Source organism: Ceratotherium simum, chromosome 1 (assembly GCF_057802395.1).
Source record: "Ceratotherium simum simum isolate JZ-2026a chromosome 1, ASM5780239v1, whole genome shotgun sequence".
Classification (NCBI taxonomy): domain Eukaryota; kingdom Metazoa; phylum Chordata; class Mammalia; order Perissodactyla; family Rhinocerotidae; genus Ceratotherium; species Ceratotherium simum.
This window is the reverse complement of record NC_141900.1, coordinates 17078832-17094488: the sequence shown is the minus strand read 5'-3', so window position 1 is coordinate 17094488 and position 15657 is coordinate 17078832. Positions and strand designations below refer to the sequence as shown.

At 44.6% G+C, this 15657-nt stretch overlaps 1 protein-coding gene across 1 annotated transcript in view; it reads left to right on the top strand.

The window, feature by feature from the left end:
* Positions 1-3799: 3799 nt before the first annotated feature.
* EPDR1 (ependymin related 1) overlaps positions 3800-15657 on the top strand; it is a 29001-nt gene continuing 17143 nt past the window's right edge. The window contains exon 1 of the mRNA XM_004439267.3: positions 3800-4412. Coding sequence (XP_004439324.1) covers positions 4099-4412 — 314 coding nt within the window. The 5' untranslated portion in view covers positions 3800-4098. The remainder of the gene's footprint in view (positions 4413-15657) is intronic.

Sequence of the window (15657 nt, the reverse complement as noted above, 5' to 3'; positions counted from 1 at the left end):
AACGCTCCCTTGGCAGCTGCCGGCGCGGCGCGGGCTCCCCCTCGGCTGCCCCACCCCCAGCCCTCACTTTGCAGAAGCAGTGACATCATCTCCTCCGGGCCACAGCCCTGGGCTGGAATCCTGCATTCCACCAAAGTCCCTCCTTTTTAGTCTGGCCAGTCCTTTTTCTTCGGATCAAGAAAAAAAGCCTCTGGCAGTCATTTTGGTCACCGGATCCAAGGGAGAATTTCAAGAGAGAGAAGGACGCTCTTTTGAGGCAAAGCTGAACTTTGCGCCTTCTTCCTTATAGGTTCCTCCGGTATGGAGTTGAAGGGAAATGGAAATTTCTGCTGCCCTTTAATTCGGAAACACACTTGCTTTCTCCAGTAGGGGGCAGGAGAAGGGCTGAGTGGTGAGACTATTGGGTGAGGCCGGGGTAGAGAATGCAGTAACTGTTGAAACGGTATGGACACATTATGTAAGCAAACCACCCTCCACCCTACCCCAAGTTGTATGGAGTTTGTTTTTTTTTTTTTTTTTTTAAAGATTTTATTTATTTATTTTTCCCCCAAGGCCCCAGTAGATAGTTGTATGTCGTAGTTGTACATCCATTCTAGTTGCTGTATGTGGGACGCGGCCTCAGCATGGCGGGAGAAGCGGTGTGTCGGTGCTCGCCCGGGATCCGAACCCGGGCCGCCAGCAGCGGAGCGCGCGCACTTAACCGCTAAGCCACGGGGCCGGCCCTGGAGTTTGTTTTTGTTATTGTTGTGGCTAGTAGACATTAGTTTGGGCTCAAGTTTTTCCAGAATGGCACTTGGTCTGTACCTGCTCCAGGAACAGAACTGCAATAGCACCTTCTAGTTTGAGAAATGTCTTCCATCAACCAACATTACTCCTTCCTTCTTCTAACTGCCTATTCCTCTCTCCAACATGAATGAAACTAGGAGAAAACAAAGAAAACTTTGGACAACACAATCTGAAAGATTTTCTCTCCCCTTCATGCCAAGTGATTTCCAACCCAGCAGCCTAAAATCTCGATTTTTGATGTGCTTGGAAACTGTTATTTAAATTGACTTAGAAGCTGGGTACCATGGAAAGTAACCATGTATGTTTTGTTTTTTCATTTATCTTATTTTTGTTAGGAAGAGATAGTAAAACCAACTGCTGGCTCAGCTATCCACAGAAAAGGGAGATTTTATTGTTGCAAGTGTACATCAGTCTTCAGGCAGTAAGATTTCTGGTATATGATATTCTCTTAGGGTGTTAGAATATGAAAACATGTTCTCTGAATGCTAATCTTTAAAAAACATAGTTTCTGGAAATCTGAACTTAAGGCAGACAGATTTTTTCCTCTCTAAAGCTTAGACCCACAAAGTTAGTTTAGTTTTGACCCTGATCAGGACTGAGGATGAAAACAGCTCACGGAACAAAGAGCACAACTGACATTTATTGAGCATTTACAATAGGCTAGGCATGCTGCTACCTGCTTCACATGCTTTGTCTTATTTTTTAGGGAACATGATTAAACATGGTAAGTTAAAAGGATAAATGAGACAAATACATTTCAGGATTCACCCAAGGAGTCCAGTTCTATTTAGGGCAAGCCCAGGGCATCCAAATGCAGTCAGGTCAACTAGAGAGGTATTCCAGTTTTCCACAGAACAGATCTCGAGTTCCAATGATGCCAAGCCAGGCTAGTGAAGCATCAAGCAAAGGGGATAGCCCAGACGACATCTCGAGCCATTTCCAGCAGTAAAATCCATTGAGTCTAAACCCCCGGCCAAGTGGAAAATATTTTCAGCCTGAATTCCTACAAAGGAAAAATACAGTTTTGAGGAACAGCTGAATTCCCTACCCCTCTCCTGCGAGTTGGTTGAAGAGGGCCGACTTGGAGAGGGCTCAAACTTTTGCAGCCAGTTTGAATCTGCTGCATTTGTTTAACTGTGAAGTACCAAGTCACAACATTTCAGGTGCTTGATGCTCAGATGGCATGTCCTTTAAGAAAGCGTGAGGAGAAGTTGAGTCCTTCTCCATAAAGCTCTTTACTTAGCCCAGCAGGTCCATTGGCTGTCCGTCCCTAGTGTTTCTACTGAGGGATTCATCAGGAGATTCTGTCCACCAGCCTCGCTCTTTATGCTCTGCTTTTGCACTCAAGCCATTACCCCATACTTAACATTGATTTGCCAAAAGCTCATGTAACTGAGGAATTTCCCCTGGTCCGCGGCTTCTCTCTGATGGTTCCTTTTCAGTCTCCTCAAGGGCCTGCTTCTCTGCTCATCCTTTAAATGTCTGGAGTTCTCTAGTGCTCCATCCTCAGTCCTCCTCTCGCACTCCCCACTACTCCAGGTTTTCTCAACCTCAGCACTATTGACACTGATCATTCTTTATTGGGTAGGGGGCTGTCCTGTGCTTTGTGCGAAGTTTAGTAGCATCCCTGGCCTCCTCCCACTAGACACCAGCGGCAGCTTCCCTTCCACCCAGTTGTGACAATCAAAAATGTCTTCAGATATTACCAACTGTCTCCGGGCCGGGGGGGGGGGGGGTGCAAAATCACCCTAGGTGGAGAACCAGTGTTCTACTCTTTGCCTTCAATTGCCACCTAGATGCCAGTGGCTTCCAAACCCAGACCCCTAGCCCTGCTGATTTCTGGAAGTGTTTATCCAACTATCCTCTGGGTACTTCCACCAGCATATCCCACAGTCATCTCCAAGTCAACCCATCATAAACTGATTTATCTTCTTTCCTCACTCAGGACTGACCTCCCAGTGGCCCAAACCAGAAACGTCTCCCACTGAGTCTAAATCCTTCTCTGTAGTTCCCAACTCTGTTCCACCCTCTCCATAGCTACTACCACCACCTTAGCTCAGACAGTCAGTATCTCTTCTCTGGATTAGGACAGCATTTTCCTCCTCCTCCTCCGTGCCTTCTGCCTTGCCCTACCCATTCTCCAAACTGACAGCTGAGTGAGCTTCCTAGGGCATATATCTGATGACGCCCCTCCCTAGCTTTAAATTTATCCATGGTTCCAACTGCCCTTGGTATTAATAACAAATCTTTAAAATGGCTTTCAAGGCCCTGAGTGATCTGGCCCGATTACCCTCTGCCTTGTACTTGAACTCCAACACTATACCCATTTCCTCTTGAACTCGTGTCCTTCATCCAGGAATGTTCTCTCCCACTTTCCCCTGGCTCATTCTTCCTCAGCCTTGAAATGCAGATCAAATGAAAAAAAAAAAAACAATAAACTTGGAAAACAAGTCATTTTTTAAACAACTGCCTTCATTTTTTTTGATTCCATATTATAGATCCTAACCTTACAAAAGCGTAAACCCAAATAACTTCATCCTTGAAGATGCTGAACTCCCAGACACGAACCTCTAGGCTTGTGGTATTGGCAGGTGATGGGTGAGGGGAGCAGTTTCACTGCGAGTATCACCTTAATGCAATGTCCCTGAGCCCTACACCCAAGGACAAGGGTCTATCCCTTAGTCCCCTAGGCTCCATACTGGGAGTGGGGGCTGGGAAATGGCCGTGATGAATGACTGGTATCATTTCTTCAGGAAGGGACTCTTCTTTCCATTTTTAATTTGGAGGAAGAAGGTGGTAATTTTGACAAAGGGGCAAGGTTTGTGGGCACAGCAAGGGCAGCAGCACTGCTCTCCCAATCTCAACCTTGAAATCGTCCCCCAGTGTGGTTACCTGCCGAACAGAACACTTCTGTTCCTAGAGAAACATATCCCTTCTCACCGTCCCCTCTCCCTTTAAAACCCGGATGCCCTTCAGGATGCTAGTGGCACCACTGCCACTGCATTTCCTGTTGGCAGCAGAGAGCAAGTGGAAACAGAAGCCACCGCGGGCAGCGGCCCCCTGCAGAAGTAGCTCCCTCGCGATTCACCAGAGCCTTCCCAGGCCCCTGGGCCCGCTCCCGGCCTCGCGCGTTCTAATCCCAACAGCTGTAGAGGCCGCCGCGGGGACAGGCAGCAATTTCGGGGACCACACTCCGGCACAGTGCGGGGGAGCCACGCACCACCCGCGCCTGGGTCGCCCTGCGCCCAGGCGGTTCAGCGCCCCCTCGGGCTCGGGCTGGCCTTCCCGGGGCGGCGGGCGCGGCAGACCGCGATGCCAGGGCGCGCTCCCCTCCGCGTGGCCCGGGGTGCCCTGGGCGCCTGGCTGCTGGGCAACCTCTGGGTCTGGGCGCTGAGCGGGCTTTGCGGCCTGGGGGCGGCGGCGGCGCCGCGGACCGGGGTTGGGGTCGGGGCCGAGGGCTCCCCGGGGACGCCGCGCCCGTGCCAGGCGCCGCAGCAGTGGGAGGGGCGCCAGGTGCTGTACCGGCAGAGCAGCGGGCGCAACAGCCGCGCCCTGCTCTCCTACGACGGGCTCAACCAGCGCGTGCGGGTGCTGGACGAGAGGAAGGCGCTGATCCCCTGCAAGAGGTATGCGGGCACCGGGTGGGCGGCCGGGCGGCCCCGGTAGGGCGCGGTCTCAGGCGCTGCGCGAAGGCACTTGATTTCCAGCCCTTCGTGGCGCCTCCTCGCTGCCAAAGAGAAATTGTGCAAGGAGGGTAGCTGGGGGACAGCATGGTCGGGGACTGGGGACGGCCGGCCGGCGGGCACTCTGTGACACCCAGCGAGGTGGCCAGTAAAGAATGGGGCAGGGGCGGGATCGCACTTCTGGGCGCCCCCATACCCAGGTTCGCCCCGGTCCGCACGCTGCTGAGTCAGGCCTGCGGCTGGTGGAGCCCCCTTCAGCCTAGGGCGTGTCTTCTGCACTATTTTCGCTCTTCCAGGAGCCATCTGCCAGGGAGGCACGCAGTATATATATTTTTTAACAATTATTTTTTTGCATTTTAGAGGAATATGACGACACTACAAAAGGTGTGGGGAATCGATCAAAGAAAATGTTACCCACAAACTGATCACCCTGTTACAACTATTAAAAGTTTGGTCTATTCCCTTAAATTTTTTTTTTTTTTTGAGGAAGATCAGCCCTGAGCCAACATCCCTGCGAATCCTCCTCGTTTTTTGCTGAGGAAGACCAGCTCTGAGCTAACATCTATTGCCAATCCTCCTCCTTTTTTTTTCCCCAACGCCCCAGTAGATAGTTGTATGTTATAGTTGCACATTCTTCTAGTTGCTGTATGTGGGCAACGGCCTCAGCATGGCCGGTGAAGCGGTGCGTTTGTGCGCGCCTGGGATCGGAACGCCGCCCCCCCCCCCCCCCCCCCCAGTAGCAGATCGTGCGCACTTAACTGCTAAGCCACGGGGCGGCCCACCCTTAAAATTTTTTAAAGCAACTTTTGCATACTGTGATCAAAAAAACATATATTATCTGTGTGTTTTTTATATAACTTGACAGCTTCTGTGTTCTTATTTGCCATTTTATTAGTTGGCCCCGTATCTGTTTTTAATGGCTGCAATATTCCATAGGCCGGCTATGCTATTTTTTTTTTTAACCACTGGTCTGATAGTTCACCTTTCCACATCTGTTGTGACAAAGAACACCCTCTTTCTGAGACCTCATCTTCCTTCTGACCCCTTCAAGACCTGATTGCTGTTTGGGATCACCACTTGTCAGTTCCACAGCCTTCCTGCTTCTCTGTGTGTTTCCTCTCAGGGTTGTGCTGCCTCTGGGTGTGGTATTTGCATCATTAGGAGGTGCCATGTGAATGTCCATAGGTTAAAGCTCAGTGGGCAGTGAGATCTGCAGCAAATCTTGATATCGTTTCACCTAAAAGCATTTGTTCAAGTATCAGGCAACTCGAAGAAAGTATGGAAGTGTCAGAATCTTTCAAAGCAATGTATTCAAGAGCACAAGATAATACATTATGGAAAGTAAACCTTGAGTGCTGAGGAGACCCGAAGCAGCTGAGTCCTCACGGGCGACTGGGAGTATCCGTGAGGCCTTTCTGGAACATGAATGCTTCTGCTTAGGTCTCAAAGAACATAACAATAATAATAATAACAACAGCCAACGTTTCAGCACTTATTATATACCAGGTGTGGTGCTGAGGACTTTCCATATGTTAGATAATTTGGTTTAAATCTCACAACCACCACTTAGTGTAGGTTTTATGATCTCTATTTTACAGACAGAGAATCTGAGGTCTGGGGAGATTAACAACTTTCTCCAGGTCACACAGCTGGGACATGAGGAAGCTGGGTGGGTTCTGACACCTATGACATACCAGGCTCCCATCCATCCATTCATTCACTCATTTAAGAAGCATTTTTTTGTGTCAGGCATTGTGCCTAAACAGAGTGGGGTCCTGGGTTTCAGGGAGGTCGTAGTCTGGGAGTGCAGTAACGTAAATAAAACTTCCCCATACAGTGAGATGAGGGCTGAGCTGGGCGTGATGAGAGCACCTCAGATGGGCGCCTAACCCGGGCTTCCTGGAGGAAGTGAAACATGAGGGAGCCCCAAAGCCCCTGCACGAGCTGACCAGAGGCGGTGTGCAGGGAAGACTGGTCCAGGGGGTGCGGGTGTATTCCAGCACATCCTGGCGCAGACAGGGCTGGGTATGCCAAGAACTGCAGGCCAATCACTAGTCGGACTGAAGCACGGAGTATGATGGATGGGGGAGCCACTGAAGGACTTTTAAACAGTGGAATGCCATGATTGGATAATGTAAAGACCACTGGATGTGTTGTTGAGAGTAAAGGAGAGCAAGAATGGAAACAAAAACATGACCCAGGAGACTTTTGTAGGGATCCAGGTGAGAGATGGGTGATAGTGAGAAGGGATGCCCAAGGAAGTATTGAAGAGGTTTATTGAAGGACGTGCAAGTGATTAGGTGGTATGTGGCAGGGGTGGTGAGGGAGAGGGAAGGGTGGAAGAGGAGGCTCCCATCTTTGGCTTTTGATGGCCTGGAATAGATGGTGACGCTGTTCCCTTTGATAGGGTTTGGCTTTCTGCACTTCTGATGAGGGGTCAGTTGCTGCTCTTTGTGTCATTGCTGTGCAGGCTGGTGCAGTCGTGGGGAATTGATGAGTAGTCGTGTTGCAGAGGGACTGGAATGGCCCAGAGCACACTGCGGAAGCAGAGTAGTGTGGCCAAGAGAAGGATAGGGTTCATCTGCCAGAGGGAGTATGTTCACAATTTACGAGATTAAGCTTTAGGGTCAGACCAATTTGGGTCTGAATCCAGATTCCTAATGTGGGTCTTTCGGTAAGTTACTAAAGCTTTCTGAGCCTCAGTTTCCTCGTTTACAAAACAGGAATATTCATAATGCCTAATTTATTGGATTGTTGTGGGATTAAATGAGTTCAAGGGTATAAAGCACACAGTGCAGTGTCTGACGCAGTGCAGAAGGTGCTCAACACGTCCCACAGTTGTCCCCACCACCACTGCCATCATCACCATCCTGGTGAATTTTGCACAGCCCAGAGACTGGCTGCGAGCCCTGGGGCTCAGACACTTCATGCTCAAGGGCCCTTCCTTTGGGAGCTGACTCTGTAGTAAGCAAGGTCAGGTGCCAAACTGTATATTTCAATGAGTGCTGTAGCTGGCATGGGGTCTAGAATCCTCAAATTCACAAGACGAGGTCATTCTCTCCCCGTAGGCAGAACTATGTGGGCAGCCAAATTATAATCAGGAGGCTGTGAGCAAAGAGCTGGAGCAAATTCATTGAATCTAATGATTGCCTGCTCTAGGCTAGGCTGTAAACTCACTGCTGAGCTTTCCATCGTGAATGAGACAGGCCAGCCCAGGGTAATCAGGCCCAGATAACGTGATGCATTCGTTTTCACCACAGACATGCCTTGTCACTGGTTCTATGCTGTGCCAATGTGGCTGGTCCAGGCTCCCTCCCTCTGCACAGAGCCCTGGTGGGTACTGCTCAGGTCTCTCTTAGCAACCCTTCTTCTATGTTTCCATGATCAATTAATATGGTCTTGAGATGTGGGGCTTATATCTTTAGTAAGGTCATGGCCAAATCTTTCTGGCCTAGAAGCTTTTTTGTCCCCATGTGGTGATTTTTCATTTCTCTGCGCTGATCCATCAAGTGTCGATTTCACAGTTTAACTTTTAGAAGGCAATTTTATTCCTTTTCTTTCCAACTTCTTGGCAACGTTCTGTCTCAGAGTTCCATCTCTGGCCCTATGTCAGATGCAGAAAAGAATGTTTAGTGCATAAATGCATTTTTAAGCTCTTTAAATGTAGATTTGTTGGAACAAACTCAGAAACTTTTTCAGGTATTAGCGGTCTGGCCAGGAAACCAGATGTTATTTGAAGAAAATATGGATGGATTGTCTCTTCACATTTATTAGTAAGTTGAGAAGTACATTTTAGAATTGGATCAACTTCTTAAGATTTTTATTTTGCATCCAGATAGTTATGGAAAATCTCACTGATAGTTACTGTGAATGACTAGAATTTTCCAGGCTTTCTTTTCCATGAGATGATGGAAAAGATTAAATGACTTTACAAGCTTCAGATAAGACAAGCCTTAGCAGAGAATGAGAAATATTAGTAATTGATACTGTTTTGTTTTCTGGTTCCAACTATCGTTCCTGACTCCTTGATTAAACTCACAAGTGTTACAGTTGGAAGACCGAAGGAAAAGCAAGAAGATTATTTTCATATTTCAGTCAACATGTTGAACTTTAGGGTGAAGCATGTAGATACTGAATGAATTTTGTTAGGCCACCAATAACTTACCACTCCCACTTACAAAAGGAAGCTTGGGTGTTGCAATTAATGAAGCCCACTGATGTAGAGTGAGCAGAGCAGCAGTAAGAGAATATGCATTAGTAATCAGGGATAACATCTCAGAAGACTGTTCAACTTCCAATCCTACCTGTTTGGGGATTGTTTGATAAGAGATGAGAAGAAAAAATGTCTTAACTGGATGGCAAGTGGATTCTTGTTCAAATTCTGATCAGTTCATGTTTGTCTCGGTTTTCCCAGAGTATTCTATTTCTTGGAGAACAGAATATCATCTCTCCTCTCTATTTTCACAGAAAACACCTAGTGTAGTGGAGAAAGCATGGGCATCCATTCAGACAGTCATGGGATGTCAAAACATGGCTGCTGATCCTGGCTTCACCACCGCAACGTCCTTAACTTCTCAGAATGTCAGTGTTTTTCATCCTTTAATTTAATTTTAATGGTATCTACAACGTGATACTAAATAATATTTAGGCCTTCTTAAAGCTGGGTACAGACAAGATTAAATGATACCACAAAAGCACTAACTGCGCTTTTATTATATCAGTCTGATTCTTGTTTCTACCACGATGCAGTGAACTTGACATAGATTCTAAAATTTTTCTCAACTTGTTTCTTTGTGTAGATAAATTCAAAGTTCTTTTTCTGCCTTCTCCTCTTCACCTAATCTTGTGTTCGTGGGTAGAGAAAAGAAGAGGCTACCCTTAAATGCTTTGGCCGCAAACCCAGACGGCTCTCCTCTCCGTGGAGCCTGCCTGTACACTAAGGGACTGAATAGGACTGCTCACAGAAGTGCCCCTCCAGGTGTCTGCTGTGGAAGATTAATTCCAAGGGATGTTATCACAGTAGGAAACTTCAACGATCGTATGTGTTTGAGAATCAGGATAAGGCTTTTTTTTTCTTCAAATATATAATTTTATTTTGAAACTATCTCACACTTACAGAAAAATTGCAATTACAGTACAAAGAGCTGTTTTTTCCCTAAACCACTTGAGAGTGACTTGCCAACCTGATATCCCCACCCCCCCCCAAATACTTTAGTGTGTGTTTCCAACAAACAAGGACATTGTCTTGCATAACTGCAACGCGACCATAAAAATCAGGAAATTAACACGGATTCAATTTCTACCACCTGAAATTCAGATCTCATTCAAGTTTTGCTAGTTGTTCTTTTTAAAGATTTTTATTTATTTAATTTTTTCCCCCCAAAGCCCCAGTAGATAGTTGTATGTCATAGCTGCACATCCTTCTAGTTGCTGTATGTGGGACTCGGCCTCAGGATGGACGGAGAAGTGGTGCCTCTATGCGCACCCGGGATCCGAACCCGGGCCACCAGCATTGCAGTGCGCGCACTTAACCACCAAGCCACAGGGCCAGCCCCTAGTTGTTCTTTTTATATTCTTTATGGCAAAAGGACCCAGTTTGTATTCACACATTGTGTTTAGGTGTTGTGTCTCTATCTGGAACAGTTCCTCAGTCTTTCTTGCACTTTGATACTTTTGAAGATTACCGGCCAGTTATTTGGTAGAATGTTCCTCGATTTGGATGTCTGAGGTTTCCTCATAATTAGATTCCAGTTATCGACCAATGGTAGGAACATCACAGAGGTAATCCTCTGTTCTTACTGCATCCCGATATTTACTTTGATCACTTGATTAACTGATGTCTGCAAGGTTTCTGCAGTGGGAAGTGACACTTTTTTACTTTGTAATTAGGAAGTATTTTGTAGGGAGATATTTTAAAACCATGTACATATCCCATTCTTCATTAAACTTTCAATTTATTCATTTATTTATGTCAGCATGGACTCAGGGATTCTCATTGTATTGCATTTACTCTCATTGTTTATTTTGATGTCCAAATTGTCCCAGCTTTGGCCAGTTGGAACCTCTTTGACATGTCTCTCTTATTCTCTGAGCACTTCCCTGCTTTCTGGCACACAAGATATTCCAAGATCATCTGTACTTTCCCCGCCAGAGTCTTGGGATAAGCCATTTCTCGAGAAGCTCTGGTTACCCTTACTGGAGTATAATATTTGGAAGCCAAGATCTCTGCTCTGGTTGCACTCATGGCTGTTGGGTGGCATTTCTCCCAGACCTCTCAGTGGACAAAGCAAGGGGATATAGGTTTGAACACACACACACACACACACACACACACACACACAAGTCACTCATTCACTCACACATATATACACACATTTACATCTATATTTATTTCTAAGCTTCCAATTCTAACCCATAAAGCTATTTACCAATAGTTCCGATTCTAATCCACCACCACATGGTTCATTTTAGTTTTCTCCTGTTCGTTTTTGTAACTCCTTTTTCGGACAGTTAACTGGCTCCCACTATTCAATTATAGTAGGTAACCAGTCTTGCCCCCTCCCTACATAGATGCCCTCCTCACCTCGCTTTGGCTCTGCACCCCAGGCCAGGCCATGCACACGCCTGTCTTGCTCGGCCCTACCTAATGGCTGTAGACTAAATTGTTTAGTGAGAGAAAGGGAAGGTTAGGTTACATTTTTTCAGATGCTTGTTTTGGACTTCTCAGAGTAACATCATTTCTCAGGATAAATCCTCAGAATGTGTCTGTGCTGCTGGGGGAGGTAAATTAGTATGAAATGTTCAGCAAATTTATTTGATCATGAACCCTGTTTGGCGTGGATTGGGCTTTCATTTCGAGAAATCATGACTATCAGAATTTCAGGAGAATGCCTCCTTTGCCTTTACTCCCTCCTCTTGATCTCTGATGGCTGAAGCCAGCATTTGCTTTTATTCGCTCAGGAAGTCTAACTGCTTGTGGCCTTTTGATCCTCGAAAAATAAACCACGCTGATTTGCAGTACTGAGTTTTTCTTCAAGAAAGAGATTTTTTTGGAAGTACATAAAGTTTGCTTTAAGAGTCTTAATTCGGTGGGTCTGTTGACCCTGGACTTCAGAGGGTTGATGCTGGAATGTGGAGGGAGAAGCGAGAAGTGAGGAAAATTAAGTGCCAAGGAAGAGGAGCCCAAGGGAGTAGAGGGACTGGTGGGGCATGAGACTCACTTATAAATAGAAGCTGGAGGTGGTCGTCATACTGTTCTGAAAACATCTTTCCTTCTCTCCAATAACCTTGAGCTGTTTCTCTCTGATTCTGACCTCGAAGGGGGTGGTCAGGGGCAAAGTGCCCAAAGATCTGAAAATATTCTACCAATTAGTGGTTTGTTTTTCCTGGAATAAATGTGATAGTCTTATATTCCCCAATTCCAGTAAAAATCTTCTATTTTTCCCCTTTATAATTTCTTTTATTTTACCCATCTTTAAAGAAAAAATCCTCCCCTTATCCTACTAGCTGAAACCCCATGCTCCCCTTCTGTTTAAAGAAAATCTCATAGAAACCCCAATTTCTGTCCTCCCATGCTCTCTGGAACCCCTTGCAATCAAGCTTTTACCACCACAGCTCTACCGAAACTGCCGTGGCCAAGAGCGATGAGCTCCACGTTGCTAATCGGGCGATCTTTGATGGGTCCTCATTTTATTCTTGGTCATTTCCTCCATCTTGATATACTTTCTTCACGTGGCTTTCAGGACACCGCACTCTTCTGGTTTCCCCCTTCTACGTCATCTCCTCTCCTTCTCAGTCTCCTGTGCTCTTCCTCCTCTTCTCTTGGACCATTAATGGTGGGATGTTCCAAGCCTCAGGCTTTCCAGCCCTTTACTCTTTTGTCTGTACCTGTCTCTTGGTGATCTCTTCTAGGTCATGGCTTCAATGCCATCCCTACACCAGGACTCCCACATGTGTGTCTCCAGACTAGAGCTCTCCCCTGACCTCTACATGAGTATGTCCCGATGCTTAGTCGAGTTCTTCATGTGGACCTCTAATAGTCATTTCAAACTCAGTTTGTCCAAAGCTAATGCCAACCCTGCAAACGAACAAACAAACAAAAGTTCTTCTGCCTGCAGTTTTCTTTATCTCAGCTAATAGCAAATCCGGTTGCTCAGGATTAACCCTTGCAGTCATCCTTGATTTCTTTTTCTCCCGCTTGCCACAAGTAATCCATCAGCAAACCCTATTGACTCTAATTTCTATATAGATCCAGAATCTGACCCCCCTTTGCCATCCTGGTCCGAACCTTCATCATTCTTGCCTGGAGTTTTTGCAGTAGCCTCCCATCAGGTGCCCCTACTTCTGCCCTTGCCCTCTTTGGTCTATTCTCACCGTAGTAGCCTGAGTGATTCTGCTAAAAAATGTTGTATATGTCACTTCTCTGCTCTAAACCCTCCAATACCTTTCAGAGTAAATGTCCTTACAAGGGCCTGGGCACCCTATGAGATCTGCTCCTCCATCCCTCCACATCCTGTCTCTGACCTCCTCATTCCATCATCCGTCCATTACCATATCACCAGCTCACTCATTCCAGCCCACGGCCTCAGCATGCCTACTCCTTTGGCATTTGTATTGTTGTTTCTTCTGCCTAGAAGGCCTTTTCCCTAAAAAGCTGTATGGCTCACTCCCAAGTTAGACTGTCTCTCTTCTCCACATTCTCACGCATCCTGCCTCACTGCCTTATATGTTCAAGATACTTACCACTAACATACTATTTCATATTTGTTAAGTCTGTTCCCTCATCTCCCAGCCTCCCCTCTCCCAAAGTAAGGCTCTGTAAGGTCAGGGATTTTTGTCTGGTTGTTGCTGTATCTCCAGCACCATAGAACAGGGACTGACTAAATTTTTTTGAATAAGTGAATGAGTAATAATGATAACATATATTCATTGTAGAAGGATATCTAAAATACTGATATGCAAAGAGAAAGAAGTAAAATTACCAAAACTGTCCAACCGATATGACTACTGTTAACATCTTCTGAATATCCTGGGAGATTTTTAGTTGCACAATATACAAACTATAGCACATACTGGTTCATAATGGGCTTTTTTCATTTAACAATACATTGTGCAAGCTTATCCATACTGACAAGTCTATTTCTATCATCTTTGAACTCCTGGCTTCTCCTCATTCATGTCTCAGCTCATCACCTCCTCAGAGGGGCCTTCTGTGACCATCCAGCGAACCCCTCCACACAAGCCACTCTCCATCACATCTTGTTCTGTTTTCCATCGGACACTATCACTGTGTGACCTTGTCTTGTCAGTTCATTTGTCTGGTGTTTATTATCTGTCTTTCTTCCCTCGAGTGAGAGGAGAATGTTATCAGTCTGGTTTACCACCAGATCTCCAGCACCTGGAAGTGCTTGGCACAATATAAGTCTCAGTAAATGTGTGTTGAGCAAATAAAGCCATTTTTATGGCTTTTGGATTGCTAGCATTATACATGCTCAAGGTGGAAATCTAGATAACACAGAAGAGCAAAGTAGAGTAAAGATTGTTCATAATTCTGCTATTCAGGATTAATAACCCTGATATGCGTGCCTCTGGATTTTTTTCTATTCCTCTATATACAATTTTAAAATTAAAATGGAAACATGCTATGCAATTTTTTTATTTAACAAAATACTTCTTATGCCACTAAGTAAGCTTTAACAGAATCATTTTTAATGACTGTGTGTTATTCTAGCTAATGGATAGAACATAGTTTCTTTAAGCAGTCCCTATTATGGTACAGTTATGTTTCTTTGCCCTCTATTTTTCACTAGCATGAACAACTGTGTGTATAACTTTGTATTTGAGTACAATTATGTGTACCACTTTTTAATATATTTTGGATAAATTCCTAAATAAGAAAATGATAGAAAAGGGATTTGCACATTTTAAAGTTTTTAACAACTTTGCCCTTCAGGAAGCTTGTTCCAACTAATATTTTGACGGACAGAATATGAGTGTCCATGTTTCCCACACTCACACCTATGAGGAGCCTAATTATTTTTAGGGATTTCTAATATGATAAACAAGAAACGCAAGGGCAAAATGACATACCTGCAGTGATGTCACCCCACCCCCTTGTGATTCTCACTCTAATGTGAATGTCTCAATATTTCACAGTTAAGTCTCCTACAGGCTGCTGGTTTAACAAAGATACTTTATCATGTTCAGTAAATATTATTCTGACCTATTTTATAAATAATTTATTCTAATTAAGATGGATATTAAACTTTGCCAACCTGGTGATTTGTACTAATAGATAACCTAACATTAAACCATCTTTGCTTTCCTGAAATAAATTCTAATTTATTATATATTATTCTTTTAATAATCTGCTTGATTTGATTTGCTAATATTTTAAGATTTGTTTTTAATCCGTAGCCACAATTTAGCTTGATCTGTAACTTTTATTTTTGTGCTGTCTATATTTTAATGTCGGGTTTTTCATAGCTTTATAGAAGAATTGGGAAGCTTTCTGTATTTCTCTATGCTCTATGGCCTTGAGGTTGAAAAAAACTAATTCATGAAACCATTTGGACCCAACTCATTTTGAAGAAGTAACTCTGTGATCTCTTTTTAAGTTCAAAGTTCAAAGATGTGAGATTACTCTCAGTAGAGGCCATTGTAAGGATATTTTCTCTGATTATTGATCCACTTAACTTTCTGCTTCATTCTGAGTCCATTTTGGTGATTTATATTTTCTTAGAAAATCTTCAATTTCATTGAGATTGAATTTATCATCATAGGTTTGTACATGATTTTGTCTTAACTCTTAAATAACTCCACCTTATCTATTGATACTCTTTTTTCCTTCCCAATATTCTATGTTTGTATTTTCTATGTTTTTTCTCGTAATTAGATTTTTAAATATAAATTCATAGATTTATGTAATGGTTTTATGGTTTATCATTCATTTATATTTTACATCATATATCTCCTTTGTTAATAATAATTTTTGACATCAAATTTCACTGGCTACCCATATGTTGAAAAGTTTTTAAGCAAGGTTGTAGTGAGCCTCTCTAGGAGGGTATACCACAACCTCCAGAAATGGATTCCCAGGTTGCTTTCATCCATGAGCCACTCCCCAGCTATTCTCTCTTCAAACACTGTCTTCAATGTCTCTTTTGCTCCTCAATCTCAATTTCCCCCA